The 26,437-nt window shown below is 32.7% G+C and overlaps 9 protein-coding genes across 9 annotated transcripts; 6 read left to right on the top strand and 3 right to left on the bottom strand. All coding sequences in view use genetic code 12, as the record gives it.

Annotated features, from left to right (window-relative positions):
* Nucleotides 1-1,647: 1,647 nt before the first annotated feature.
* Nucleotides 1,648-10,140, top strand: CAS4 (Cas4p; the record flags this gene model as incomplete). Its single annotated transcript, XM_716674.2, has 1 exon — nucleotides 1,648-10,140. One exon carries the CDS (start codon nucleotides 1,648-1,650, stop codon nucleotides 10,138-10,140), a length of 8,493 nt encoding a protein of 2,830 aa, XP_721767.2.
* A 268-nt stretch (nucleotides 10,141-10,408) lies between these two features.
* On the top strand, nucleotides 10,409-11,470 carry CAALFM_C301520CA (uncharacterized protein; the record flags this gene model as incomplete). The annotated part of the gene is made up of 1 exon (XM_716676.2): nucleotides 10,409-11,470. The coding sequence occupies one exon, from the start codon at nucleotides 10,409-10,411 to the stop codon at nucleotides 11,468-11,470; it is 1,062 nt and encodes a 353-aa protein (XP_721769.2).
* Nucleotides 11,471-11,596: 126 nt separating this feature from the next.
* CAALFM_C301510WA (phosphatidate phosphatase) lies at nucleotides 11,597-13,495 on the bottom strand (the record flags this gene model as incomplete). The annotated part of the gene is made up of 1 exon (XM_716677.2): nucleotides 11,597-13,495. One exon carries the CDS (start codon nucleotides 13,493-13,495, stop codon nucleotides 11,597-11,599), a length of 1,899 nt encoding a protein of 632 aa, XP_721770.2.
* A 782-nt stretch (nucleotides 13,496-14,277) lies between these two features.
* BZZ1 (Bzz1p) lies at nucleotides 14,278-16,140 on the top strand (the record flags this gene model as incomplete). The annotated part of the gene is made up of 1 exon (XM_716678.1): nucleotides 14,278-16,140. The coding sequence occupies one exon, from the start codon at nucleotides 14,278-14,280 to the stop codon at nucleotides 16,138-16,140; it is 1,863 nt and encodes a 620-aa protein (XP_721771.1).
* Nucleotides 16,141-16,418: 278 nt separating this feature from the next.
* On the bottom strand, nucleotides 16,419-16,979 carry RPS7A (40S ribosomal protein eS7; the record flags this gene model as incomplete). The annotated part of the gene is made up of 1 exon (XM_716679.2): nucleotides 16,419-16,979. One exon carries the CDS (start codon nucleotides 16,977-16,979, stop codon nucleotides 16,419-16,421), a length of 561 nt encoding a protein of 186 aa, XP_721772.1.
* A 666-nt stretch (nucleotides 16,980-17,645) lies between these two features.
* Nucleotides 17,646-18,368, top strand: RKI1 (ribose-5-phosphate isomerase; the record flags this gene model as incomplete). Its single annotated transcript, XM_716680.2, has 1 exon — nucleotides 17,646-18,368. The coding sequence occupies one exon, from the start codon at nucleotides 17,646-17,648 to the stop codon at nucleotides 18,366-18,368; it is 723 nt and encodes a 240-aa protein (XP_721773.2).
* A 233-nt stretch (nucleotides 18,369-18,601) lies between these two features.
* ARF3 (Arf3p) lies at nucleotides 18,602-19,243 on the bottom strand (the record flags this gene model as incomplete). The annotated part of the gene is made up of 2 exons (XM_019475285.1): nucleotides 18,602-19,114; nucleotides 19,229-19,243. 2 exons carry the CDS (start codon nucleotides 19,241-19,243, stop codon nucleotides 18,602-18,604), a joined length of 528 nt encoding a protein of 175 aa, XP_019330830.1.
* Nucleotides 19,244-21,634: 2,391 nt separating this feature from the next.
* Nucleotides 21,635-22,867, top strand: FOX3 (Fox3p; the record flags this gene model as incomplete). Its single annotated transcript, XM_716682.1, has 1 exon — nucleotides 21,635-22,867. One exon carries the CDS (start codon nucleotides 21,635-21,637, stop codon nucleotides 22,865-22,867), a length of 1,233 nt encoding a protein of 410 aa, XP_721775.1.
* A 304-nt stretch (nucleotides 22,868-23,171) lies between these two features.
* Nucleotides 23,172-26,423, top strand: MET18 (Met18p; the record flags this gene model as incomplete). The annotated part of the gene is made up of 1 exon (XM_716684.2): nucleotides 23,172-26,423. A coding segment is annotated over one exon (3,252 nt), but the record flags the coding sequence as incomplete, so codon positions are not given.
* Between the last annotated feature and the right edge of the window lie 14 nt (nucleotides 26,424-26,437).

Raw genomic sequence — 26,437 nt, 5'->3', positions numbered from 1 at the left:
GTATAATGTACTATGCAACTTCATTTGCAGTCTTGTTTGCCAATTAACCTCCATTCATTTCCCGCAAAAGTAACAGCCAAAACACTTCAATGAAAATACTGAGTACCATTAGACATTAACTTGTTTAATAGATAAGCAGAGTGTATCTTGCTGTTGGCATGGATTGAACACCCTTTTCTATTATATTGAGGATTACAATTTCTAGATTTGTCAAATCTGCGTGCACGTGACATCACTAAGATTTTTCCCCTTTGCTACAAACCATATTTGCAAGTGTTTCATTTTTTGGAAGTTACATGAGACTACAAAGAGTCGAGATATTCTCAGTAGCTTAATTGTAAAAGTTAAAACAAGTTGAAAGGGGGGCAACTCACAGGATTGGTTGGTAACAGTTATACATTACTATTATCAACACTTGTCGATATTTGATTTTGTAATCTATTATTTCCTTTGAAGCAATAAAAGACACAGTTGTATTTTTGAAAACTACTGCTTTGACGCATTTGATGAAATATGTCACAATAGACACGCTGAAATTGTCGCTTGTTAAGAATATCACTTACTGAAAATAATAGCTAGGGTTTGCAAGCAAGTCCAGTATTTTACTTGAAACATACAAGATATTTTCACGTTTAGAGAATGTTTTGAAAGATGAAAACTAACTATGAAATAGCCAGTTATTGATCACACAAAGTTTAACTCATTCCATTAGACGAGAAAGAACTAAAATTACAACTTTCTCCAATATGTTCATAACCTGAATTAAACTACTTTTTTTACAATCTAGAATGTCTTAAAATATGACCATTAATAAAAAATAGCTAACTATAGTTAGTATAACAACAAAGTAAAAGAAAAAAAAGGAGAGAATGTAAAAATGATTATACTGTATTTGGTGATAATTGAGGTTGTAAATTGATACCAATATATCTATCTATGGATTTAAATATCATCGCGTTTGAATTTTAGTTTACCACAAAATCAAAACATATTCTATATTCTAATTAACTAGATGGAATTTAATATAAGAAAATTTCTCAATATAATCTTATTTATTATACTTATAAATTTCAATAGAAATTGGAAAACTCTTGGTCTCCTAGTGGTATTTCAACTTTTATTGTTGCACTAATATTACTCGTTCTTGTCAATTCTCCATTGTTTTGGTTATAGTCATCCAACTATAAGATAAAAAGAACTTCAATTTGATAACTAAATGTTCAAAAAAAAGCAGATTTTATCTACGCCTCTCTATACCTTCTCTTTTTTCCTTTCCTGGGCTAATATACTTTATGCTTCGAGGAAGACCATAGAGTATTACTTCTGACCAGTTTCTTATTTTCTTCTCTTTGTTTGTTTACATAAGTTTTACTTTTGTAACATGTTTTCTTCTTGTACATTTCAATGTCGCACTTTCAATACATTCTTATTATTATACTTAACACTAACAAAAGAAGTAAGAAGTAAGAAGTAAGAACCAGAAGGGAAAAAAAAGGAGTTGAATAAAACAATTTTCAAACTGGTTTTTGTCCCATAATTTATTTTCCAAAATTTTTCTTTTATATTTCTTTTCTTTTGTAAAAGTTGATTAATCATTAGTAAGATTAACCAACTATCAAAAGTTTCAAAATTGAAGAATAACTCAAGATGATAGAAATACCTGATTTAGATGAGTTATCTCTACATAATTATTCCGCATCCAATAACGTTACACCAGAAGAGAACCACAGTGAAGATGAAAGTCAACAACCACCACCACAACAACAACAACAACAATTCACACTTCAACCACAACATTCCATCCACTCACCACTGATAGAGGAGAATGGTTATCTTCAACATCAACAAAACCAATTACATCAGTATATGCAACAACAGCAACACAATACACTAACCCCAGAGCCGCCTACCATCTCAGACTTTACCAAAGATCAATTGCCGCCATCGGCAACTTCTTTTCAAAACTCGACCATTGGCTCGGATATACTAGGTGAAACAATTGCATTATACAACAGTCTGGCGAATAGCAGTAATATACACAAGTCTCAACCACAACTACCTCAAGAATCATCGGACCATTTGACGCAGAAAGAGACATCAACAGTATCTGCATCATCACATCCAATGTTAGATCAAGCACCACAAATGATAGACGCTCGATTAGAGAGAATAGAGCATGAAGTAGACAACTTCAATGAGAGGGAAAACAACTACCAACATCCACAAATGCAACCATATTCACAAGATACAGAATCAGGATTGTCTCTCGGTACCGAAGATTCCCAAAATATCAGCTCACAAAAAGTGGACTATGTTCAAACAAAAAATTCCTCTTTGGAATTTGATGCACCAATAGGACTAGTGTATATGCCTGATAATTTGGATGAACACAAAACATCATTTAAATTGCAACAGCCCCCCATTGTTACAGATTACCGTGACACAACAACAACAACACCAGATTTGGCCAGCGAATCCAATGATCAACTTGGCCAACTCGAAACTCCACTTATGGCTGGATTTGATTTCAACTTGGGAACAAATACTTCTCTGGCAAATCAATTATCATCACCCATGTCCTCATTCCCACTTCACAATCGCGTGGAGCCATCACCGCAATTACCCCCTCCAATGTCTTCTGCGTCATTACAAAAACTCACTTTACGAAATGGTGAAGAATTTGGATCTATTAGACGTGATTTAGCAACTGATTCTAAAACTTCTGCGGAGTACACATTGCACATTATTTTCACTCAGTTTGTTCGTCATGCCGAACGTAAACTAAATTTATGTCTTGATTATCCATTAAATGAGGAACCACCCATTTTAGACTTGATTGCAGAAGGGGTAGATACTGAATTTGACAAAATCATTTCTGCCTTGGGGTACATTGCTCGAAGAAAACCCAAACCAGTTATCGATAGTGTAATGTTTTGGAGAAAATCCAAAAGTGAAGTTGCTTCCATGGCAGCAACAGAAGTCGAAAAAGCTGTGGGTGTGGCTCAAACGAATTTACTTAGAATTTCCAAAACATCTTCAGCAACAGCAACTACAACCACATCTCCGATTAGCCCATCAAACCCAGGAATAGCTAAAAATAGCAACACGGCTTCCACTGCCAAGCGAAGTTTAAGTTTGATGAGAAAGAAGAGTTTTTCAAGAATAGCCCATCGTCGAAATGTTTCTTCTTCAGCAGCAATTCAGTCATCACAGAACGTACCTGAATCAGAAAGTGTATTCATGAAACAAAAACAATTCTACGATGACCAAATTTCTCAAGCAAAAGAAACTGCTGTCCACGCTGATAGAAAATCATTAGCATCAATTTATATATTATGTCGTGTTTTGATTGAAATTGTGAAACAAACACCATTATCAGTGATGGGAAGTGATCTCAGTAGTAAATTAGAGGAAATAGTTTACACTCAGTTAAAGACTACCGATCCTATCAGTACAAGTCAGTCATTGGTACGTGCTGCAAATTGGAATTTGTTTGCCGAACTATTAGGATTTATGTCACGTGAAAGATTTGTCAGTGTCAATGACAGGTTTATTGCTGATCTAGAGAAGGTACCCCAACAAATTCGACACGAGGATGAGCCGAAGCTCTATTTGTTGATCAATGGGATGAAATATCTTAAACTTACAATCTATCCACTAGAGGAATTTGAAGAAAGTGCTGAATTCATCCAATCATTAGCAAAATTTTTTGATAAAACAACAAATGAAACAGTCTTATATGCGTATTGTGAAGTTTTCAGTCAGTTATTTTTGCCATTGGCTAACGTCATGACCGCAGAAGCTAATTATCCATCATGGGTAGAAGGTGTTGAAAAAGTATACTACAAGGCATTTAAATTGTGGAGACAATCTTTAGGCTCAACCAGCAGTCCAACCTCGTTGGCGTTGCCAACCCTGAATACATCTGGGGTATCATCAAATAATGGCTGGTCTCATTCATTGATTTTAATGGCATCTGCTTTGTCTGTGTCAAGAAAGGAATTATTTTCAGAAGTTTGGGTCAATGTGATCAATGAAAATAGCTTCAAATTGAAACCCAAAGTTGAAGCTGAAGATAAAACGACCTATATCATGAGTATTACAAGACTAATTTGGGTATATCTCAATCGATTACCAGATACTTTGAATAACACAATTAAACGATTAGACGCAATTTTTGAATTGTTATTTTTCCATAATAACGCTACCAGTAAGAAACATCAGTGGATATCACCAGACTTGTTTTTAATTGGATCTTTAATTGAATTAATCAGAATAGTGGGTTACAATCACTTAAACTATGTGTTGGAGCAAGTCTTGATTAGACTTTTGAATATGAGTTTCAATGGCACATCATTGGAAAATGCATTCCCTGAAAAACTCATAATTGTTATCAAAAGTTATCTTGCTATTTTGAAAGACTATGAAATTGGTGACAAACCTAGTTTTCCAGCAGATTTTCCCAACGAACAAAAGAAAAAAGTTAATGAGTTTTTATTCATTTCGAAGAACAGTACCAACCTGGCTGCTCATGAGGAAATATGCCGTACTTTAGTATTGTTGTTAAAGATTTTAGATAGTCAATATGGGTCAGGATTTAATAACGAAAGCAATTCTTTATTTTCATTAGGTTCAAGTAAATCTCAATCTTCATTTGGGTTTCATTTCAACTACGATCCTACACCCCAAACTACTAAAGAAGTTCACATACAATTATTTGCCACTGTTATCGAAGCCATTCCATGGGGAATTGTAGGAGCATCTGGCGATAATAGTCAGAATTTGATTCCCTTTAAACAAGTTGTTGATATATTGATTAGAGGGGCAATCCATCCAGATTCACGTATCTCAATGGCCTCCATCAAATCATTGAAGTATTTGGCTTCTAAAAAGAACCCCACTTCTTTGATGACTATTTATGCCAAGCTTGCGTTCCATTTTTCTGACAAAACTGGCCCAACTTATGATACACAATATTTATACTCAGACCAATTCACCAAATTATTAAAGTTGTACACCGAATTATTAGATTGCTGGTTGATTCTGTTCCAAGATTTACTTGAAAAGAAAAAAGCAGACCAGTCCATAGGTGTGTTAGCTGGAAATGACAAACTGAATAACAGAGATGCTTTAAACAACTTGTATAAGATCAATCGAAAAAATGCCGATTTATCAGATTCTCACCCCACAAGATTAAACCCTAGCGATGAATTTGAATGGAAAACAATAATCACTGCCATCGAAGATATCGAAGGAAACGGGTTGTTTTTCCTTTGCTCTCAAAATCCAAAAACGAGATATTATGGGATTAAAGTTCTTAAGTTGGTTGAACAGTTTGATCAAGCAGTTTATAATGTAACTGATTCAGCTACTGATACTAGTTCGGGAACGAAGCAACATTCTAGAAGCTCGTCAAAATTTGCTGCCGACGTTGGGACAAGACTTATTCATATTTTGGAAGATCTTGATTTTGTTGAATTGATTCAACCTTACCGCAAAGAGCTAAGTGTTCCAGAACGTACAAGATTAACAAAACTCAAAAATAAAAAGAACATTTTGATCCGATTAGCAGAGTCAGATTACGGTATAGACTCTGCAATTTGGCTACGCTTATATCCAAAAGTGCTAGAGATATTTTTTGACAGATGTCCTATGCCAGTAGCAATGTGTCGTAATCTTGTTTGTGTTTGTTTGGTTCAAATGCATGAGTTTGTGTTGGAGTTTTCTGATAGCTATAAATCATACACATCGTCATTATTTTCCAAGTCTGCCACAAACGTGCCTCCTGAGGTGTTGGTCAATCAATGGAAATTATATCTCATATTTGCTTGCTCCACATTAACTGCTACGAATGATCAGAAGATATCATTTCCCAATCAGCCGACCCACGGGCGTAAAAAGTCTTTGCAGATGTTTATTCAACATCAAAAAATTACCAGTGCAAAATCGGTATTTAAAATGGTATTACCCTTATTAAAGCTGTCACAACCAATGGTAAAAGAATCTGTCATAGTGGGGTTGAGTCACATAAATATCAATATTTTGAAAAGCTTTTTGGAGAATATCCCATTGGCAGTAGAGGAATGGAACACCAATATCAAAACCCGCAATCCTCAAGATGATGCGTTCAGAATTGAAGTGGTTCATATATTAACCAATTTGACGGAGAAGTTTGGTCTGCACGAATTGATATATACTGATGATTCGATTGTGGCCAACTTAGTAGCCATTGTTAAAAATGTGAAGAATTTTTTGTCTGAACCAGCAATACAGACTAATTTTGAGTGCCAAAGATTGCGTCGTTACTTTTGTGGATTCTTAGAAAATGTCTATACTGGACTTGAAGCAAAATCAGACTTGGAAAAATGGCTACCATTTGAAGCGAGAGTAGCTTGTTTTAATTATCTCAAGGAATGGTGTGGATATGGTGATAGCAGTGCTGTTACTGAGGAACGATATAACGCTATAATCAGTAGAATTAAAACCGAAAAGGCTGGGCCATCGGCACTTGCCATACTTGAAATTGAACGGAAAAAATTACAATTAGCATCATTAAAATGTATGGCAATTTTATGTTCGGGTCAAATCAAAAAGAAAATAGAAATACCAGGAAACTTGGCAGTTGTCTCATTTGACATTCCAGGTTTGATGAATTGGATTCAAGCGTTATTAGAATCGAACGTTGAAAAAATAAAGGAAATTGGTCATTGCGCTTCAAGGAATGTTATTGAGAAAAATTTTGAATTTCAAGACATTATTAGCGCTGTTGTTCAAAGATGCTATGTTAGTCAAACTTCTTTGGAAAGTTACTTTTGCTTATTTGTTGAGATATTTATGGAGAAAAACACTTTTGAAATAGTTTCAGATGAACTTCTCTGTTTGGCTTCAGTATTGACAGCAAATGAGAGTTTCCAAGTGAGAAAATCCGCAATTGCTTTACTCAAGTATTTCGAAAAGAAGAGTCTTGGGTCTGAATCATTAGAACGATACACTGAAGCCATTTGCAGTAAGAGTTCAGTTGTCTACAAAAAAGTTTTATTTGATCTTTCGAACGATGTCCAAAATATAAAACCAGAAAGTTTGTACAATAGAATCAGTTACTTGACGCAGAATATTAATTTGATATTTCCTGCTGCAAGAGAAGCTATTTTGTCATTATTAGTGCCCATGGTTTCAAAGGTTACATTAAACTACGAGACCCCTTTACCTGAAAAGGACAGTACCACAGACATCCATGAAAAAGCATTTGATAGCTCGTCATTAATGGTGTTGAGCAATCTTTTTGAAATTACGGTAAATTTTGGATCTAGTATGTCCAATCAGGTAGAAGTATTGTGGATATCCTTGAGCAACAATGTTCAAAATATTGACAAAATTGTGGAATTCTTATTACAAAGTAGTCTTGAACTGAAAAATCCATCATTTGTTGAGCAGTCAAGACAAATCATTGATTATTTGGCGTTTGCAAGATCTGACCCAGCCTATATTATTGATAAATTAATTAACAATTTGCAACCTAGAATGATGGTTCCACCTCAACTAGGCAATAAATCAACAGCTCCTATCAGTAAAGATTATCCCTATGTATGCGATATCAAAAGAATTATTCAAACAAATGAAAAGGATGTCATATTTTCATTAGGCCAATTAAGCATGGTATTTTTGGTTGATATAGTAACACTCAAAAATGATTTAATGATAGAGAAACTCCCTTTGTTATTGCATGTGTCACTTTCCTTGATGGATCACTATTTGCCAATTGTTCAAGAACAAGCAGGAACTTTTTTAGTCCATTTAATTCATGCATTAGTTCGTGATGACCCAAAGGCACAAGAGACAATTCTGTCACTTCGAGAAAACGATCATATCAAACATTTATGGGTGTATGACGATTTAAACAACGACAAAAAGGGTGCTAGAACACCAAAAAATATGGATTTGTTGATAAGAAGTGCTATAAAAATGTTTGCTGCCGTTGCTCCAAATATACAAGATGATTGGAGTAGAGTGTCATTGCATTGGGCTACTACTTGTGCTGTTAGACATATTGCTTGTAGATCATTTCAAGTATTCCGATCATTATTGTCGTTTTTGGACCAGTCAATGTTGAAAGATATGTTGCATCGTTTGTCCAACACCATATCCGATGAAACTGTTGATATTCAAGGATTTGCAATGCAAATATTGATGACTTTAAATGCTATAACAGCTGAACTTGACTCAGAAAAGTTGATTGATTTTCCTCAGTTGTTTTGGTCTAGTGTTGCATGTCTCAGTACCATCCACGAACAAGAATTCATTGAAGTTTTGTCGACTTTGAACAAATTCATTTCCAAGATCGATTTGGATGCAGCCGATACCGTTGCTTGTTTGACAAAAACATTTCCACAAAAGTGGGAAGGTAAATTTGAGGGTTTGCAACAGGTTATTTTGGTGGGGTTGCGTTCATCAACCTCTTGGGAACCAACCTTGAAATTCCTTGATAAATTGATTGTTCATAAGGACAGTTTGATTATTGGAATGGGTGACTCCAGAGTATTGACTGCATTATTGGCAAATATGCCTCGGTTTTTACATCATTTGAGTGAAGAGAATGTGACACCAGAAATTGAAAACACGGCTATGGCTTTAAGCCAGTTGGCAGAGGATAGTGGTAAATCGTCACTAGCAAAACTTTTGGTTTCATTTGCTAAAAGACGGTTTAGATCCAAGTCTGATTTTCTTGATCAATCTATTTCGTGTATCAAGAATGCATTTTTCCCAGAGTATCAGGCACAAACATTGGTATTGCTTTTAGGGTTGTTGTTCAATAAAATGCCTTGGGTGAAAACAGAAACATTAGGCCTTTTGCAACTGATTTTCCCATTAGTTGATCTTCAAAGAGATGAATTTATTGGTGTTGGAGCTGACTTGATATCCCCATTATTGAGGTTGTTGCTCACAGATTATGCCGAATGGGCGTTGCAAGTGCTAGATGAAGCTGAAATCATTCCTGGATCCCAATCAGATAAGGATATTTTGAGAATGAGTTTAGGAAGCACTTCCATGAAGAAGGAATATGAGAATACCGCTACTTTATTTGGGATACCAGATGAGAGTGGTTGGTCAATTCCAATGCCGGCAATAACTGCAGCAACGACAAGAAATAACGTACACGCTGTTTTCTCAACGTGTACGCTCGATAATATTGTTGATGAAAATGTGGAACAAGAAGAAGATGGGATTGATATTCAATTTCATCTGGAAGATTATTATGGAACAGCAAGTGATCAAACTCAATTTGTTGATAGTGTATCTGTTAGTGTCGACGAACGAGAAGCGCTGTTAAGTAATGTTTGGGCTGCCTTGGACGATTTTGACTCGTTTTTCACCAAAGAATCCGAGCAAGCTGGAAGTATACCAGTAGTAGCTAATAGAGCCATGAGAAGAAGCCACGCGCATCCTCGACACCATGTGCATAGTGCTTCAGTTGACACCAAATACAGTAATTCAAGTGACACTTTGATGCCTATGGAATCAGCACCAAACGTTTATGACAAGAAGGCTTCGGTTATTTTGAATAGAAGTTTGGCCAGAACAACATCAAACACATCATTTAGAGCAAATTTGGCTGATTCCATTGGCAGCACACAAATAGCCACCAACTCAAACCACTCCAACAAACGGTCATACATACCATTCAGAAGTAGTAGGCATGGTAATAAGGCTAGAGCAGAAGTATTCTCCACCCCAAAAATACCTTTATCAGCAGGATTTGATGCCAATGATCTTGATCAAACACCCTCTTCAATTCAGTCTACGGCAATTTCTTCACCAACAATAAGTGTTGCGCGCAATGATGGAGACCATGAACTTGCTTCCAATGCAAATGAAAATGTTACCAGATTTGAAGGTATATTGGGTACAAAGAAAAAATCCAAAAAGGGTATTAGACAAAACTCTCCGAACGAGTCAACTACAAATATATCACCGGACTTAACAGCAAATAACAGTTTTAGAAACTCTCATGTTTCTTCAATTGCCTCTCCCAAGGGAGCTGCAGCTGTTATTAGTTCTCCAATACAGGTTGTGGGATCAAATACCGCTGTTACTCCAAATTCTGGCAAAGAAAAGAAAAGAATATCTCAAAAGTTTCGCTAAAAGATATTGTATAGAGATCGCATCTGTATGAATAAACAAATGTATTTATATATGCTATTTTTAAAGTCTTACTTGGCTAATCCATTCTTTTTTTCAACAGCCTTTCCACACGTGAACTTACATAAGCAATGGGCTTGTTCTCTTCAGACAATAAAAGCAACGCTAAGACAGAAAAAAAAAAATTTTTTTTTGCGTTTAAATTCTACTTATATTTTTGCAGAACATCATTTGAAGAGATTATTGATTAAAGTATAGAAGAACGACAACAATGCCACCAAAAAAGAAAGTTAACCAACCAGCAGATAAAGCCAAAGCCAAGGCTAAGGCCAAATCTGCTGAGGACAAATCTTTTGGTTTGAAGAATAAGAACAAGTCGAAAAAAGTCCAACAACAAATCAACCAAATGAAAGCCGGTATCGATGGAGGATTGGCTAAGAAGAAAGAGGCCGAAGCCAAGAGGAAAGCCGAAGAGAAGAAGGCACAAGAAGAAGCAAAAAAGGAAGCAGCAGCTTTGTTTGGTATTCAACAACAAAAAGTCCCCTTTGGTGTTGATCCTAAATCGATATTGTGTGAATTTTTCAAACAAGGATTATGTACAAAAGGCAATAAATGTAAATTCAGTCATGATCCAAATGTTGGACGTAAAGTTGTCAAGAAAGATTTATACACTGATAGTAGACAAGAAGAAAAGGAAAATGATACCATGGATAATTGGGATGAAGAAAAATTAAGAAAAGTCATTTTATCCAAACATGGGAATCCAAAGACTACTACAGAGAAAGTTTGTAAATTTTTCATTGAAGCAGTTGAAAATGGTAAATATGGTTGGTTTTGGGTTTGTCCTAATGGTGGTAATGAATGTAAATATAAACATTCTTTACCTCCTGGATTCGTCTTGAAAACTAAAGAACAGAAGAAATTGGAAAGACTAGCGGCAGAAAATGAACCTAAAATCACTTTGGAAGAATTCCTTGAATTGGAAAGAAGTAAATTGGATAAAAGTAAATTCACACCAATCACAGCTGAATCTTTTGCCAAATGGAAACAAGAACAAACTTCCAAAAAGGAGTCTCAAAAAAAAGAGGATGAAAAAAGAGGTAGAAGAGTACTTACAGGTAGAGAAGTTATTTTGGAGAAGTTCTCTGATAAATACTATACTGAAGAAGATAACGGGGAAACTTGGGATTTATCACAATTCAAGTCCAACTTACCTGACGATTCAGATCCAAATATCAAAGATTACGGAGATGGATCCAAGGCTCAAGAATATTATCAACAAGAGGATAATCAAAGTGAAAGTCTAGAAAATAAAGACGCAATTACAGCATAATCATTTATATATATTTGTATAGTTATGATAAAGTTATCATAGACACATTATTTGATATACAACTAATGTATTAGACTACCCTTTGTTTTATCTGAATCTCTCAAACCGCATAAATAGGCGCATTTACTACTTTTTCAATTCATCTAATTCGATACAAGAACTCTTGAAGAAAGCATCGTCGTCATCTTTAAAAATGTTGAGTTTCGTGTCAACACTTTCCAATTGATGAATCGAGGATATGATTCGTTTAATCCAATTAGCACCTTTTTGATCGTATTCTTCAAGTTCAATAAATCCGGGCGAATTGCAAATACTGTCTAATTCACTATCATGTGAAGTGCTTGAGTTAATACTAGGGGAAGTTTGTCGTCTAGGGGGTAACGGTGGTAGTTCTTCGTCGATAGAGTTACCATCCGAAGCAACGTTGGAAGAAGATGGGGGTGAAGTTGGCAACAGTGATTGAGTAGTTGAATGGGGTGATAACATGACACTATCAGTGTATGAATGAGTTAGGGTATTGCCTCTATTTCGTGATGGAGGAGGTGGCGGTGGAGGAGGTGGTTTTCTAGTCATATTTTGCCCTTTTAATTTCGTTGGCTTTTTCGGAACCATAGGCGGGAGTTTCTTTGGTGTCTGTTGAACAGATGCATCGGATAAATCTATCAAATCCTCTATTTGATCATCTGCAGATGGAGATAAACTTTTCTTGTTGGCACTGGGTTTCAAGGTGTCTGTTGTCTTTGGTATCTCCTTTCGTTTGAGAGTGATTAACCGTATTACTTCATTGTAAATTTTCTGATCATTATCATCAGAAAAGGAGTCTTCCACATATCGGATGTTGATGGATAAGATTCTATTCGGGAAACTTCTAGCCAAATCGACATATGCCTCCAAATCATGCTCACCAGAATCTCCAATACACACAAATTTTTTATCAGGGAAATCCTGCAAAATCTTGTGCAAGGCTCTTCTTTTTCTTGACGATGAAGGTTCCAATAATGATGCTATTATGTTCCCGCTATATCTTTTCAAATGCACAGACCCAGGAGGCAATCCAGTGTGTTGAAAATATTCGTTTATAGTATTATAAAGTTGCCATGGAGAATTGGAAACATAAAAGAAACTGACATTTTCTCGTTTGTAGATATTTTGGTACCATTTAATTACTGCTGGTATACTCCACAGACTGACCTCATTAGTCAATAAGTTTCTCAATAAAACCATCTTCTCTCCAATGACCCCAGTTAATTTAACTGTATCATCGATATCACTAATTATCCCAATTCCAGAATTGGAATAAACATTGATATCTTGGAAAGCAAATACCGTGTCAACTAATTTCGATGATGCTTGGATAACTGACGGCTTATACGGCACTTCAATGGTAGTTTCAAAATGGCCATACCCATCAGTTGAAATATATAGCTGCTTCAAATTGTCAACCTTGCTTTCTGATCCAATGGTTATCGATAACTCTGTATTTGGTATTGACCTTGCAAAAAAGCTCGATAATCTTTCTTTGATAACGTCATCAGGATTGAGTGATGCATTAGAACTTCTTGAACTATGAGAAGAGTCCACTGATATAATAGATTCTGTATCTGAACTTGCCGAATCTGGATTGAATACTTCTTGTTTCATAGTACTGTCATTTTCTATGCTATTCAAAGCTGCTCTAGACGTTTCTCTTTGTTTCATGATTTGTTTGACAACTGACAATACCACTCGATTCTTTCTATTCATGACCCCGGGAGTGAAAACCCAGCCTTGAACATCAACAAAATATTTCCCATCCTGGTGTCTAGTATACGAGGGGAATAGTTGAATTGTGGAATCCTTGGGCAATAATATTCGTCCATTCTCATCATACACATCGGTATTGGTGAAAGCCCGGGAAGCTCCAGAAGCAAATGAGCTCACTGAACCTGTGATCTTCGGAATATAATTATCTCTTGTATTTCTGGCAAGGCCCATAAGTCGTTGACGTCTCGACAACGGGACAGTACTTTCATCTCGTGCAGTCATTCCTGAATTATAAAAATTAATACCCTTTTTACGTTTAATTTTAAATAATCCTGCCCTCGACAGAGGGATGTTTTTACCAAGAGCTTTATAGTCCTTATATATATCAATTAATAATCTTAGTTTGGATCTCTTATGTGGGGGTTTTACTCGTTTCCGTTTAAAAATAAACGATCTACTATTAAGAAGCCCTGAAGCAAATTTAAAAAACGATTTCTTGACACCACCACTCACTTTGCAAAGATGAATTTTTAATTTCTAGTTGAATATATGGAGGAGGGTAAAGGGTTGAAATTATAAAACACCTTGAATAAATGGTACTGTCGGGTCGTAAAGCTGAAAAAAAAAAGTTAGTTAGTACACAATCCAATTGATAGAGCTTGATATTTCTTTCTTTATCCTTTTTGGCTAGCAACCAAGCAGTATGGACAATTTCACAATATAATTTGGAACAATAAGACTAATGCCCAGGGTTTTTATTAATTATGTTGGTGGAAGTGCTATTCTGTTGCTAATAAATTATACGTCGCTAATTCTTGATTTAAATCTGCAGAAGAAAAAAAAAGAATAGACTATGTACAACCAAGTATCCTATTACTATTATGTCGTGCGACATAGTTTCAATTCGCCTGTGTTGGACTAATTATAGTATAGTCGAATAAGATTCAAAATTTCTGGTTCCATATCAACAATCCTCTTCCGCCCTTAACCCTCCCCCTATTTTTTTTTACAATTGGCAACAACCAAGTTCCACTTACACACTTTAGTTTTTGACAACATACACAATGTCAATTGAAACCATATCAATAGGGAACGAACTTAAAGATTCTTATAAACTGACATCAAAATGGGTGAATAACGGTATAAATTGGTTACAAGATATATCTGATTTTTATCAAGAACGATCCAATTTGGAAAAGGAATACCTGACGAAATTAAAGGAATTGACGAAAAAATACTTTGATAAAAAAAGTAAACTATCTGCTAGTTTATCAGTAGGGGATGAACCAGCCATAACTCCAGGTTCTTTAGAAAATGCTTCTTTAGTACTTTGGACTGATTTATTGACACAAACAGAAGCTATTGCTGACGAAAAATCTAATTTATCTCGAGAATTTCAGTCGAAAATTGCTGATAATTTAATTACATTGAAGAATAAATGTGAAAGAGTAGCCAACTTAGCCAATTCTATTAATGATTACTTAGTGGAAGAAAAGAATAAATTTGAAGATGAAGTGAATAAAGCTAAAAAGCATTATGATTCATTATGTCAAACTACAGAAACTGCTAGAGACAAAAATGAAAAGGCACCTAATGATAAGCATCAAAAGAAATTGGATGAAAAACAAGTTATTATGAATAATGGGAAAAATGAATATTTGATAAAGATTAATGTTGCCAATAGATTAAAAGATAAGTATTATTATCAAGATGTTCCGGAAATCTTAGATTATTTACAAGAATTGAATGAAGATAGAGTGGAATTAATGAATAAATTATTGAAAAATGCATCAATTATTGAACGTAATTCTGCCGATAAAGTCAAAGAGAAGTTACATGCCATTGATCAAACTATTGAACAAAATAATCCAAAATTAGATATCACAATGTTCATTAAACATAATGCTGTGGATTGGAAAGAACCACAAGATTTTTATTTTATCCCCTGTAGTTTTTGGCATGATGATGAAAGTTTAATTATAAAAGAACCTGAATTGACGGAATTGAAGAAAAAATTGAGCATTGCCTCAAATGAATATTATAAATTTGAACAAAGTTGTATTGATGTCAAACAGAAATTAGAAGAGAGCACTAATAAAAGAAAACGTGATAATGAAAACATTACTTTGAAATTTGATACTGGATTACAAGGTTCATTATCAATTTTACACAAATTCATGAAAGAAGATACTAATAGGGTTAAGAATGAAGTGGAAATTGAAGTAATTCAAAATTTTGCTGGAGATAAAGATTTGACATATGTTGCTCCGGTAAAGGAAAAGAAATCAAGATTTGGATTTTTAACTGGAAATCATAAAAAATCACAATCAGGAGGTGGCGGTGGTGGTGGTGCTACACAACTGGATGCATCGTCTGAAGTTCATTCATTGAACCCTGTGAAAACAAGTACTTCTTTGCATAGCGGAATTTTTGATTTGCGTCGTAATAAGAGTATTGCTTCTACGGTTTCAGGTGGTGTTGGCAATGGTGCAGCATCAATTCAAGCAAGAGCACTTTATGACTATACTGCCGCAGGATCAGACGAAACAACAATTGTGGCAGGTGATCAATTATCTGTCATTGAAGAAGATGATGGTTCAGGATGGACTATGGTGAACGGTCCACAAGGTCAAGGGTTAGTACCCACATCATATATCGAAATCACAAGTCGAGGACCACCGCCACTGTCCCAACAACCTCAACAGAAGAAAAAGGGACCAAGTGTAGCACCACGTTGTGGAGCTAAAAAAGTTCAATATCTTGAAGCATTGTATGATTATACTGCTGATGGGGATGATGAAATATCTATCACAGCCGGTGATCGTATAGTATTAGTTCAAGATGATACTGATGGTAGTGGATGGACAGAAGGAGAACTTAATGGACAAACAGGTATGTTCCCAACTAGTTATGTTAAAAAGATATAGAAGACATACATAAATATTAAATATATTCTTTGCTTTGTTTATCGAGAATTTCAAATGTTTATAATGTAAAAACTAGTTATCTATTTTTTTTAATATTCGTTATATTATTATGAGACAATATTGCCTACTAAATACTAATTTACATATTATAATATATATAATAACAGTTCACAACAACTTTCCTTCTCCCTCAAAAAAGAGACATGCTATATATCAGTGATCAAATTCTCTTCTGACGGATGATGAAATGGAAAGGTTATTTTTGGGGGGATGTTAATCTAATGAGATTCACCTGGGATTTCAAAAACAACTTGTTTACCAGTCAATTTTGAGTACAATTGTTGGAAAGAATCCAATTTGTAATCAACAGCAGTTGAATCTTTAGAATCCAACAAGACTTTTTGGATTTTGTTACCACCAACCAAGTATCTAACTCTTTTACCAATGATTTCAGTTGGGAAAACTAAATCTTCCAAAATTTTATCATGAACAGCAGTCAAAGTTCTTGATCTTGGTCTTTTTTGTTGTTTTCTAGCTTTTCTAGCTGGTTTTGGTAAGATTCTTCTTTCAGCTAAAAAGACAACATGTCTATCTGGGAATTTTTTTTCTAATTCTCTAGTTAATCTAGTTTGAACTTTTCTGTAAGCTTGTAAACTTGGTGGTGGAACGAAAACAGCTAAAGCTTTTTTACCTCCATTAACATCAATTTCTTTGATAGATTTGAATTGTAATGGTCTCAATTCAGCTTTTAAATCAGCTTGAGATTCCAAATCAACGAAAGCTTGAGCAACTTTTAATTCTAATTCAGTTGGGTTTTCTGATAAGATCTTAGAGGACATGATTAATGATGAAGCTTGATCCTTGGCTATTTGCTGTTGGTTGACTATTCCAAAAGAAAAGAACTCCCCTGTAAAGTATACTATTGTGAACGAGTAACTCTCACTACAAAAAAACGAGAGCTTTTTGCAGGTTAGAGAAATGTAAACTGTAAAAATGATTTTTTTTCAACACCTGCGAAAAAAAAAAAGTTTACCAACAGCCAAAAAAAAAGAGAAAAATAAAAAAGACTGCATATAAAGGGCTAAAACACGAGTATTAGGGCTATTGCCCTAATCCAAAAGAAGTGGGCAAAAATAAGGTAATTGGGCTGAAAGAATTCCGATGCATGCCGATTGGGGGGTTTTTGTTTATTCGTTTTTATTTTTCCTGTTCCTAGAATTCCGGGTCCCTTCCTCCCCACCCACCCACACACGATCATCTCATATTAGTCACAAATTACTATTATCATTATTATGCACATTTCTGGAGTAACACAGCAAAAATAAAAACAAAAGGAACCCGAAATATCAGAACCCCTTAAACAATCAATTATCCTCCCACAAGTTCATATAAATTGTTATATATTTGACAGAGTGCATATACATTGACTACTGTGTATGTTCATAAGAAGTTTATATCATCGAATTAGCAACACTAAAACAATTACAAATCTCATTATACGAAACATGTCTTCTACAAGTAAAGTTGAATCCGCCAAAAAATTAGCTGCTTATAAAGCAGTTGATGAAAATTTTCCTAAAGATGCTAAAGTCATTGGTATTGGATCTGGATCCACTGTTATTTATGCTGCCGAAAGAATTGGTCAATTGGACAATAAGGATTCATTTATTTGTATCCCCACAGGGTTTCAATCAAAACAATTAATCATTGATAATGGATTAAGATTAGGTACTATTGAACAATACCCAGATATTGATATTGCCTTTGATGGAGCTGATGAAGTTGATCCACAATTAAATTTGATTAAAGGTGGTGGTGCTTGTTTATTTCAAGAAAAATTAGTAGCGGCATCTGCTAAAAAATTTGTTGTTGTTGCTGATTATAGAAAGAAATCTGATAAATTGGGACAACTGTGGAGACAAGGTGTACCTATTGAAATTGTTCCTAATTCATATAGTAAAATCATTCAGGAATTATCTAAAAAATTAGGAGCTAAAAATGTGGATTTAAGACAAGGTGGTAAAGCTAAAGCTGGTCCTATAATTACTGATAATAATAATTTCTTATTGGATGCTGATTTTGGTGAAATAGAAATTGACAATGTTGGTAAATTACATGAACAAATTAAATTATTAGTTGGTGTCGTTGAAACCGGATTATTTACTAATATGGCTAATAAAGCATATTTTGGTGAAGAAGATGGATCTGTTAGTGTATGGAGTAAATAGAAGAGATGGCCAATTGGGCATGCAGTTATAAATTAAATACATGATATTTATTATTATTATTATTATTATTATTACTAATAGTATTAAAAAAAATACACACATTGGTATGTTTAAATCAAGAACTGAAATTTGAGTTTGTATCAAGAAAAAGAGAGGGAGATTATACGTGTGTATCTCTTTCCCTCGCCCTCTCTCTTAGTTTAGATTATTTATATGTATGTTTAAGGTAAGATTTACTTGGAATGCGATGAAATCCAATTCAAGGTTTCAACTAACCCAGTACCATCAATTGCAATTGTTGGAATCACTGACCAAGTGTGTTCACCAGTTAATTTGTTCAATTGGAATCTTTCAATCAAATCTTTAGGTTTAACAGCACCATCAACATCTTGTTTATTGGCTAAAACCACTAATAAACAATTTGTTAATTCTTTATCAGTGACAATTCTAAATAATTCTTGTTTTGATTCTTCTAATCTGTCAACATCCAGGGAATCAACTACATAAATTAATGCATTGGTCCCAGTGAAATAATGTCTCCATAATGGTCTAATTCTTTCTTGACCACCACAATCCCATACTGCAAAGGAAACATTCTTGTGTTTCACAGTCTCAACATTGAACCCGACCGTGGGGACAGTTTTCGAAGTTTTACCTAATTTCAATTTATACAATATCGTTGTTTTACCGGCATTATCTAAACCAAGCATTAATATTCTCATTTCACGGTTTTTGAATAATTTTGACTATAAAAAAAAATTTGACACGTAAATGTCTGTTGTTAGTACACTAAGGTCTAGTTAAAAAAAAAATATAGTTTGTTAAAGAAAAAACATTCATAATGAATATGAATGACATACCACTAAACCACCCATTTTGAACGACAGTTGATGTGTTTATCTATATTGAACGAATGAAGGACAGGAAGGAAATTCACAAATAAATGAATGGAAAAGTTGAATGAGTTGTCTAAATTCTCGTCTAAAAATTGAGGATAAAGATAATCAAATTAAAAAAAAGAATGCACCCAATGAAGTTATCTTATTAAAGTTGACGTGATTTTTAAAAAAAAAGAAGAAGAAGTAAATCCCACACTTAGATATTAATGAATGTGAAGAAGTTGGATTGGTTTGAATGAATAAATACTAAAGAAAGAAAGAAAGAAAGAATAAAAAAGAAAAAAAAAGAAAGTAAATAGGACAATTGTTTATAATTATTATTGTGTGTGTGTGTGTGTGTGGGTTCTAATCTCGTGTGTTGTTGTTGTTGTTACGTGTATTACGTGTAATGTATTAAATTTTCATTTTTTGGTACTCAATTAAAAGTACTCACTTTATTTTATTTTATGTCTCTCTCTCTCTTTCTCACAAGTTGGTTTGGCTTAGTTTGGTTAGTTGTTGAAAAATTACATTCACTTTGATTATATAATAACCATAACCTCATAAACAATTATTAATGGAATGTTAACCACAAAATTATCATATAATAAATAAATTTAGACAAATAAAATAGAAGGAATTTATTTTTTATAAAACAATTAGTAATATATAATATACATAATGTGATAATACATCCATTATTCATTCATTCATTATTCAATAGAGATATTATTTATTCTTATTCAGGGCAAATGTCTCATATCAGTTGACAAAAGTTATTGTTGAAAGTAAACGACGACGTGTATTCTTTCCAATTATTTTATTTTCTTCTATTTTGTGACTTGTTGAAGTTGATCATTTTTAATATGGTTACACATCACCACAATTTATAATTCTAAGTTCACTCAAATTGGAAATGTATAACAACTGTTTTATAATTCTTATTATCAAAGAATTTTGAAATTCTGTTTAGTTTGTAGAAGTCGACACTGAAAAAAGACATTGGAGGAGGGAGGACAAAGTAAATCAAGATTTCCGTACAATATCTGAGGTGTTGCATGCTATATTACAAAATGTGCTCGTTTCCGTTTTATAGCTCTCTAGTTCATGGGAATAGAAGAAAAGGTATCTCAAAGTAATTTTGTATTCTCCGATGGGGCATTATTGCTTTGATCAACGCATCCAACAAGTTTTGCTAGTCTTCATTTTTCTAGGTTAGAGAATATGATGACCCTGTTTCAATCGTGCCTTTTAATATAAATAAGATATTGAGCTGATTCGAAAATTCACCCTTGATAATACATCATTACAAAGTATAAGCAAATAATATGATAAATTGAAACTGTTACAATTTCATTGGGCCTCTGCAAAACGTTTTTCAATTTGTTAAAAAGTTAAGCGTTATAGAATCTTATTACCAATAAAAAAATTGAGTAAGAAAACGAGCGAATAAACAAGAAAATATTTACCAAAAAACTAGACTTCCTAAATAGGAATATTAATAAAACAAAATACAGTATACATTAGAAATGCTCCACTATTTTCACAAGATTGGGTGGAGGAGGAACAAAGAAAGGAAAAGGAAAATAAAGAACAACAACCTCTGGCCTGGAATTTCAATTTTTGCGTTGTCGCTCTTTCTTACTTGTTCTTGTATCTCCGCAAAAAAAAAAAGGATGGAGACAACAAAAAGATTAAAAAAATTCAACCTCGGCTTGAAAAATATTGATGAAGAAGAAAAATACAATCAAATCACAAAATACAGATAAAGAATCCGAGGCCAAATACCGTTTGCAATATATACACATACATTCAAAGTTAACAGCTTATTCTTTTTCTATTAAACTTTCCCGTTTGGGTTTTGAATAATCTTAATGGTATTATTCAATAAGGTGAATAAGAATCAACAAATAGAGGTCATCTCTATTGATACAAACAAACACTGTAGAGGAGGGGAGATGGTGGAATCTCGTTTTGCCATCGGCTAACCTGTATATAAGCAGTGCACTGATATAACTCCATTTTTCCATTTCCACATTTAATATTTTACTACCACTTGCTAGCCAGTTACTACCAAGAACTGTTCCCTACTTGGACGTAATTTTGGTGCGATTAACTTTGTTTTTATTTTTCCTTTCCCCATAAAAAAAAGAATATCTACCACACACTCTATGACCCCAAAAATTTCAGAAGATAAAACAAAAAGGATTGATTGATTGATTGATCAACTTTCCAAATATATAAAAACTAAAACTATTTACCCCAAAAAAATTATCAATAAATTTCATCCAGTTTTTTTTTTAATCCCTTTTTTCTTAAGATTATTTATTTATTTATTTATTTATTTAAGGAAACTAACAACATAAACTACATAATTAAAAAAAAAAAATGTCATCCAAACAACAATACTTGAAGAAGAATCCTGACGATGTCGTTGTCGTTGCAGCATACAGAACTGCTTTAACCAAAGGTGGAAGAGGTGGATTCAAAGATGTTGGATCTGATTTCCTTTTGAAAAAATTGACTGAAGAATTTGTTAAAAAAACTGGTGTTGACCCTAAAATCATTCAAGATGCTGCCATTGGTAATGTCTTGAACAGAAGAGCTGGTGATTTCGAACATAGAGGTGCATTATTATCTGCTGGATTACCTTATTCAGTTCCATTTGTTGCCCTTAACAGACAATGTTCATCTGGGTTAATGGCCATTTCTCAAGTGGCCAACAAGATCAAGACTGGTGAAATTGAATGTGGTTTAGCTGGTGGTGTTGAAAGTATGACAAAAAACTATGGTCCAGAAGCATTGATTGCTATTGACCCTGCTTATGAAAAAGACCCAGAATTTGTTAAAAACGGTATTCCAATGGGTATTACTAATGAAAATGTTTGTGCCAAATTCAATATTTCAAGAGATGTTCAAGATCAATTTGCTGCTGAATCTTATCAAAAAGCTGAAAAGGCACAAAAAGAAGGTAAATTTGATGATGAAATTTTACCAATTGAAGTTTTCCAAGAAGATGAAGATGCTGAAGATGAAGACGAAGATGAAGATGAAGATGCTGAACCAAAAGAAAAATTGGTTGTTATTAGTAAAGATGAAGGTATTAGACCAGGTGTTACTAAAGAAAAATTGGCTAAAATTAAACCAGCTTTCAAATCTGATGGTGTATCTTCAGCTGGTAACTCTTCACAAGTTTCCGATGGTGCTGCCTTGGTGTTATTGATGAAACGTTCATTTGCTGAAAAGAATGGATTCAAACCATTGGCTAAATACATTTCTTGTGGTGTTGCTGGTGTCCCACCAGAAATTATGGGTATTGGTCCAGCTGTTGCCATTCCAAAAGTTTTGAAACAAACTGGATTATCAGTCAGTGATATTGATATTTATGAAATCAATGAAGCATTTGCCGGTCAATGTTTGTACTCAATTGAAAGTTGTAATATTCCAAGAGAAAAAGTCAATCTTAATGGGGGTGCTATTGCCTTGGGTCACCCTCTTGGTTGTACTGGTGCTAGACAATACGCTACTATTTTAAGATTGTTAAAACCAGGTGAATTTGGTGTGACTTCTATGTGTATTGGTACTGGTATGGGTGCTGCTTCTGTTTTGGTTAGAGAATAATTGCGTGTGTATATTTGTAAAGTAATACTTTATATAATGTATTTATTACATACGTATACTGAAAATGAATGAAAGAAATTTTAGGAATGTGGTTGGTTGTAAGTTTTGATAATTGTTACATAAAACTAGCCAATATCAGTCTTGCCATAACTCTCTTTCTAGGGACAAGATTAACCTTATATCACTATATCATGAGGATACTGGAAGAGTTACTCCTATTGATTTGTTGTACATAAAAGATAATTCCTAAATTCTAGTTGATCCTTTTTGGGTGAGATTTGCAACACATTGTGATAGCTTTTCCATGATTTCGGATATTTTTTTCCCCTTCTTGTCCTTTATCATTGAAAATTTTTATTTTTCTTTCAGAAAGCCAACAACAACAACAACAACAACAACAAGATCAAAAATACTCCACCAAACACCCAAACAGATGCTGGAACACAATATACCTATATTAATTAATCAATACATTGCTGCTTCTTCAGGTAATGACGAAGAAGCGGTATCAAATTACATTTTTGAATTATCCAATTTGATTAGTAATGATGAATTATCATTATTACAATTCATTCAACATTTAGGTCCTTCATTAACTTCAGATAAAGATTCAATTCGTAGTAAAAGTATTGAATGTTTATCCAAGACTATTATTTCATTGTCTGATTCGAAATTGACTAAACAAGACATTAATGTTTTAATTGAATTTTTGTTAAACAAATTAATTGATAATGATCAAATATGTTTACAATATTCATTAATGGGGATTAATTCATTAATTTGTAAGAAAAATTTCCTTGGTGATACAAATATTGAAAAAATTTTACAACAATTGTATAAAAATTATGATCCCAAAAAGAATTTAGCAAAAGTACGATACGAAACTTTTCAAATATTATTGAATTTATTGAATCAATTTAATCAATATTTGAATTCTTCTTCTATTCAATTATCAAATTTATATATCAAGACATTTATTCATATTGCATCAGGTGAAAAAGATCCAAGAAATTTATTAATTTCATTTGAATTGAATAATAAAATCAATGCAAATTTCCAATTTGATAATAAAAATAATGAATTACATCAACAATTTATAACTGATTTATTTGATATTTGTTTTTGTTATTTCCCAATTTCATTTAAACCACCAAGTAATGATCCATATAAAATAACTTCAGAACAATTAAAATTGGCATTAAGGGAAACTATTGCCTCTCAGAGTAAATTTGCGCCTGAGGCATTCCCCAGTTTAATTGAAAAATTAACTTCAACTAATCCAACCATTAGAAATGATACTTTAAAAACAATTGAATTATGTATTAAAAATTATTCCAAAAATGATGCAACAGTCATTGAAGAATATTGGATGACAATTTGGAATGCCTTAAAATTTGAAATTTTGCATAATGATATTTCTAGTAATTTTAACCCAACTAATAATACCATTGTGGCATCAGATTATGATGAAATTGATGATAATGATGAATTTAAACCATTAGTTTTAACTTTAGTTATACTTAATCGATTGATTCTGACATTACTGCAACCAGAAATCATGTTACATACCGTGGTGGAAGAATTGAAACCTAATTTAGAAGTAATGAAAGAAAAATCAATCAAATCAAGTTTAATTTTAAGTTCATTAGGTTCAACTTCTGTTGATAATTTGAATTATATTGTTGATTTCTTATTTCAATATCAAATATGGGGGAAATTTTTAAATATTGATAAAAAAGAAGAAAACGAAGAACAGCAAGAGTTTGATACAAATGAAGATGTTTCATTGAATATAGCAAAACAACGTGATTTGATTGATAGTATTGGATTTGTATTAACTGCATATCAAGTTTTGAAACCAACAGCTCATTGTCATTTATTGGATTATAAAGATTATATTTTAATATTTTTAGGACAATTATTGACTATTACTTCCAATTTAGAGAAAACATTGAAATGTAAAATCATTCAACAATTGATTAAATTAATTAAATTACCAGGGTATTTAAATACTAATGAACTTGAGTTAATCTTAGGGAATTATTTTAAACAGTTCTTTTTAGATACTACAAAAACATCAGGAAAGAAAGATGTTATATTACAAGAAATTATTAATGGATTAATTGAAGTTTCACAAGATAGTCAAATTACGTCATTAACAATTGAATTCATTATTAATCCAATATTAAATCAGTTATTAACCACCGAAGATAACGATGGTGGTGATGTTAATATTGAGACTTTCCAATTTCAATTAGAAATTGTTGGTGATTTATGTATTAATTATCAAATTCTTGAAGTTATTTCCATTAGATTATTAAATAAATTACCAATTATTAATAATCAATCCAATAATAATTTACAATTATATAAAATCATTATTAATTTATTTATTGAATTAATTAAAAAAATTGAATCAATTCAACAATTTTTAACTAATTCATGGTATAAAAATTTCATTCCTAAATTTATGGAAAATCTATTAATCGTGTTACCTTTGGAGAATATTTTGCATAATAATGATGATAATTATGAATTGTTTGAAATTGTTGGTGATTTATTGGGTTTAATTATTAAATTTATTGATGTATCTAAACATCAAGAAATTTTAGATCAATTGAATCAAACATTTATTATCAATAATAATGATGATGATGATGATGATGAAGAAACAAATCATCAAGGACCATTCAAATATCCACTGAATTTATTAATTGAACCAAATAATTATATCAATGTTTATAATAAGATTTTAAGTTCCATTGATAAAACTTGTGTTTTCAAACAAGATGTTGATCAACAAGTGATTGAATCAATAATAAATTTGATTTATAAAATTGGTAATGATGATGAATATTTACGATTACAATATTTACAAACATTATGTTTGTTGATTAATAAATTCACTAATAATGCCGACTTCATTGAATCTAAATTGAAATTTTTAGAAAAAGTTGAAGAACAAGACTTCCCAATAACTAAAAAAGATTTTATATCATTTGAAATTTTTATATGGATATTAAAGGGATTAATTGTTAAACTTGATAAATTAGGGATCAATTATTTAAATCAATTACTTGAATTATTTGTAATCACTGAAAACTATAAATTGAAACAATTAATTGGTAAATCATTACAAATTTTATTTATTGATTTGAAAATTTTCACTAATGAGAGAATTACTACTACTGACAACACCAATAGTACTAATGGTGGTATTAAATCTTCTAGTCAATTGATTTCAAAAGTTAAAAATTTACAAGTCAAATCATTATATAAACAACATATATTTGTCATTATTCTACCATATTTAATTAATGATTCTAATGAAAATTTCACTAATGATGCTGATTTCAATTTAAAATTCAATTCATTATCATTGATTATTGAAAATTTATCAATTAATGGTAATAATAATATTTTAATTAATCAATTATCAGAAATTCTACCAATTACATTATATTCATTAATTAAAATTCCAATAGATGCTAATTCAAATTCAAATTTATTGGCATCATTAATAATATTGAATATTATTTTAAAAGAAGAAGAAAAAGAAAAAGAAAAAGA

The sequence above is a fragment of the Candida albicans genome, chromosome 3 (assembly GCF_000182965.3).
Source record: "Candida albicans SC5314 chromosome 3, complete sequence".
In the NCBI taxonomy this organism is placed as follows: Eukaryota; Fungi; Ascomycota; class Pichiomycetes; order Serinales; family Debaryomycetaceae; genus Candida; species Candida albicans.
The sequence above is the reverse complement of the archived record's forward strand: the minus strand, read 5'-3'. Positions and strand labels throughout refer to the sequence as shown.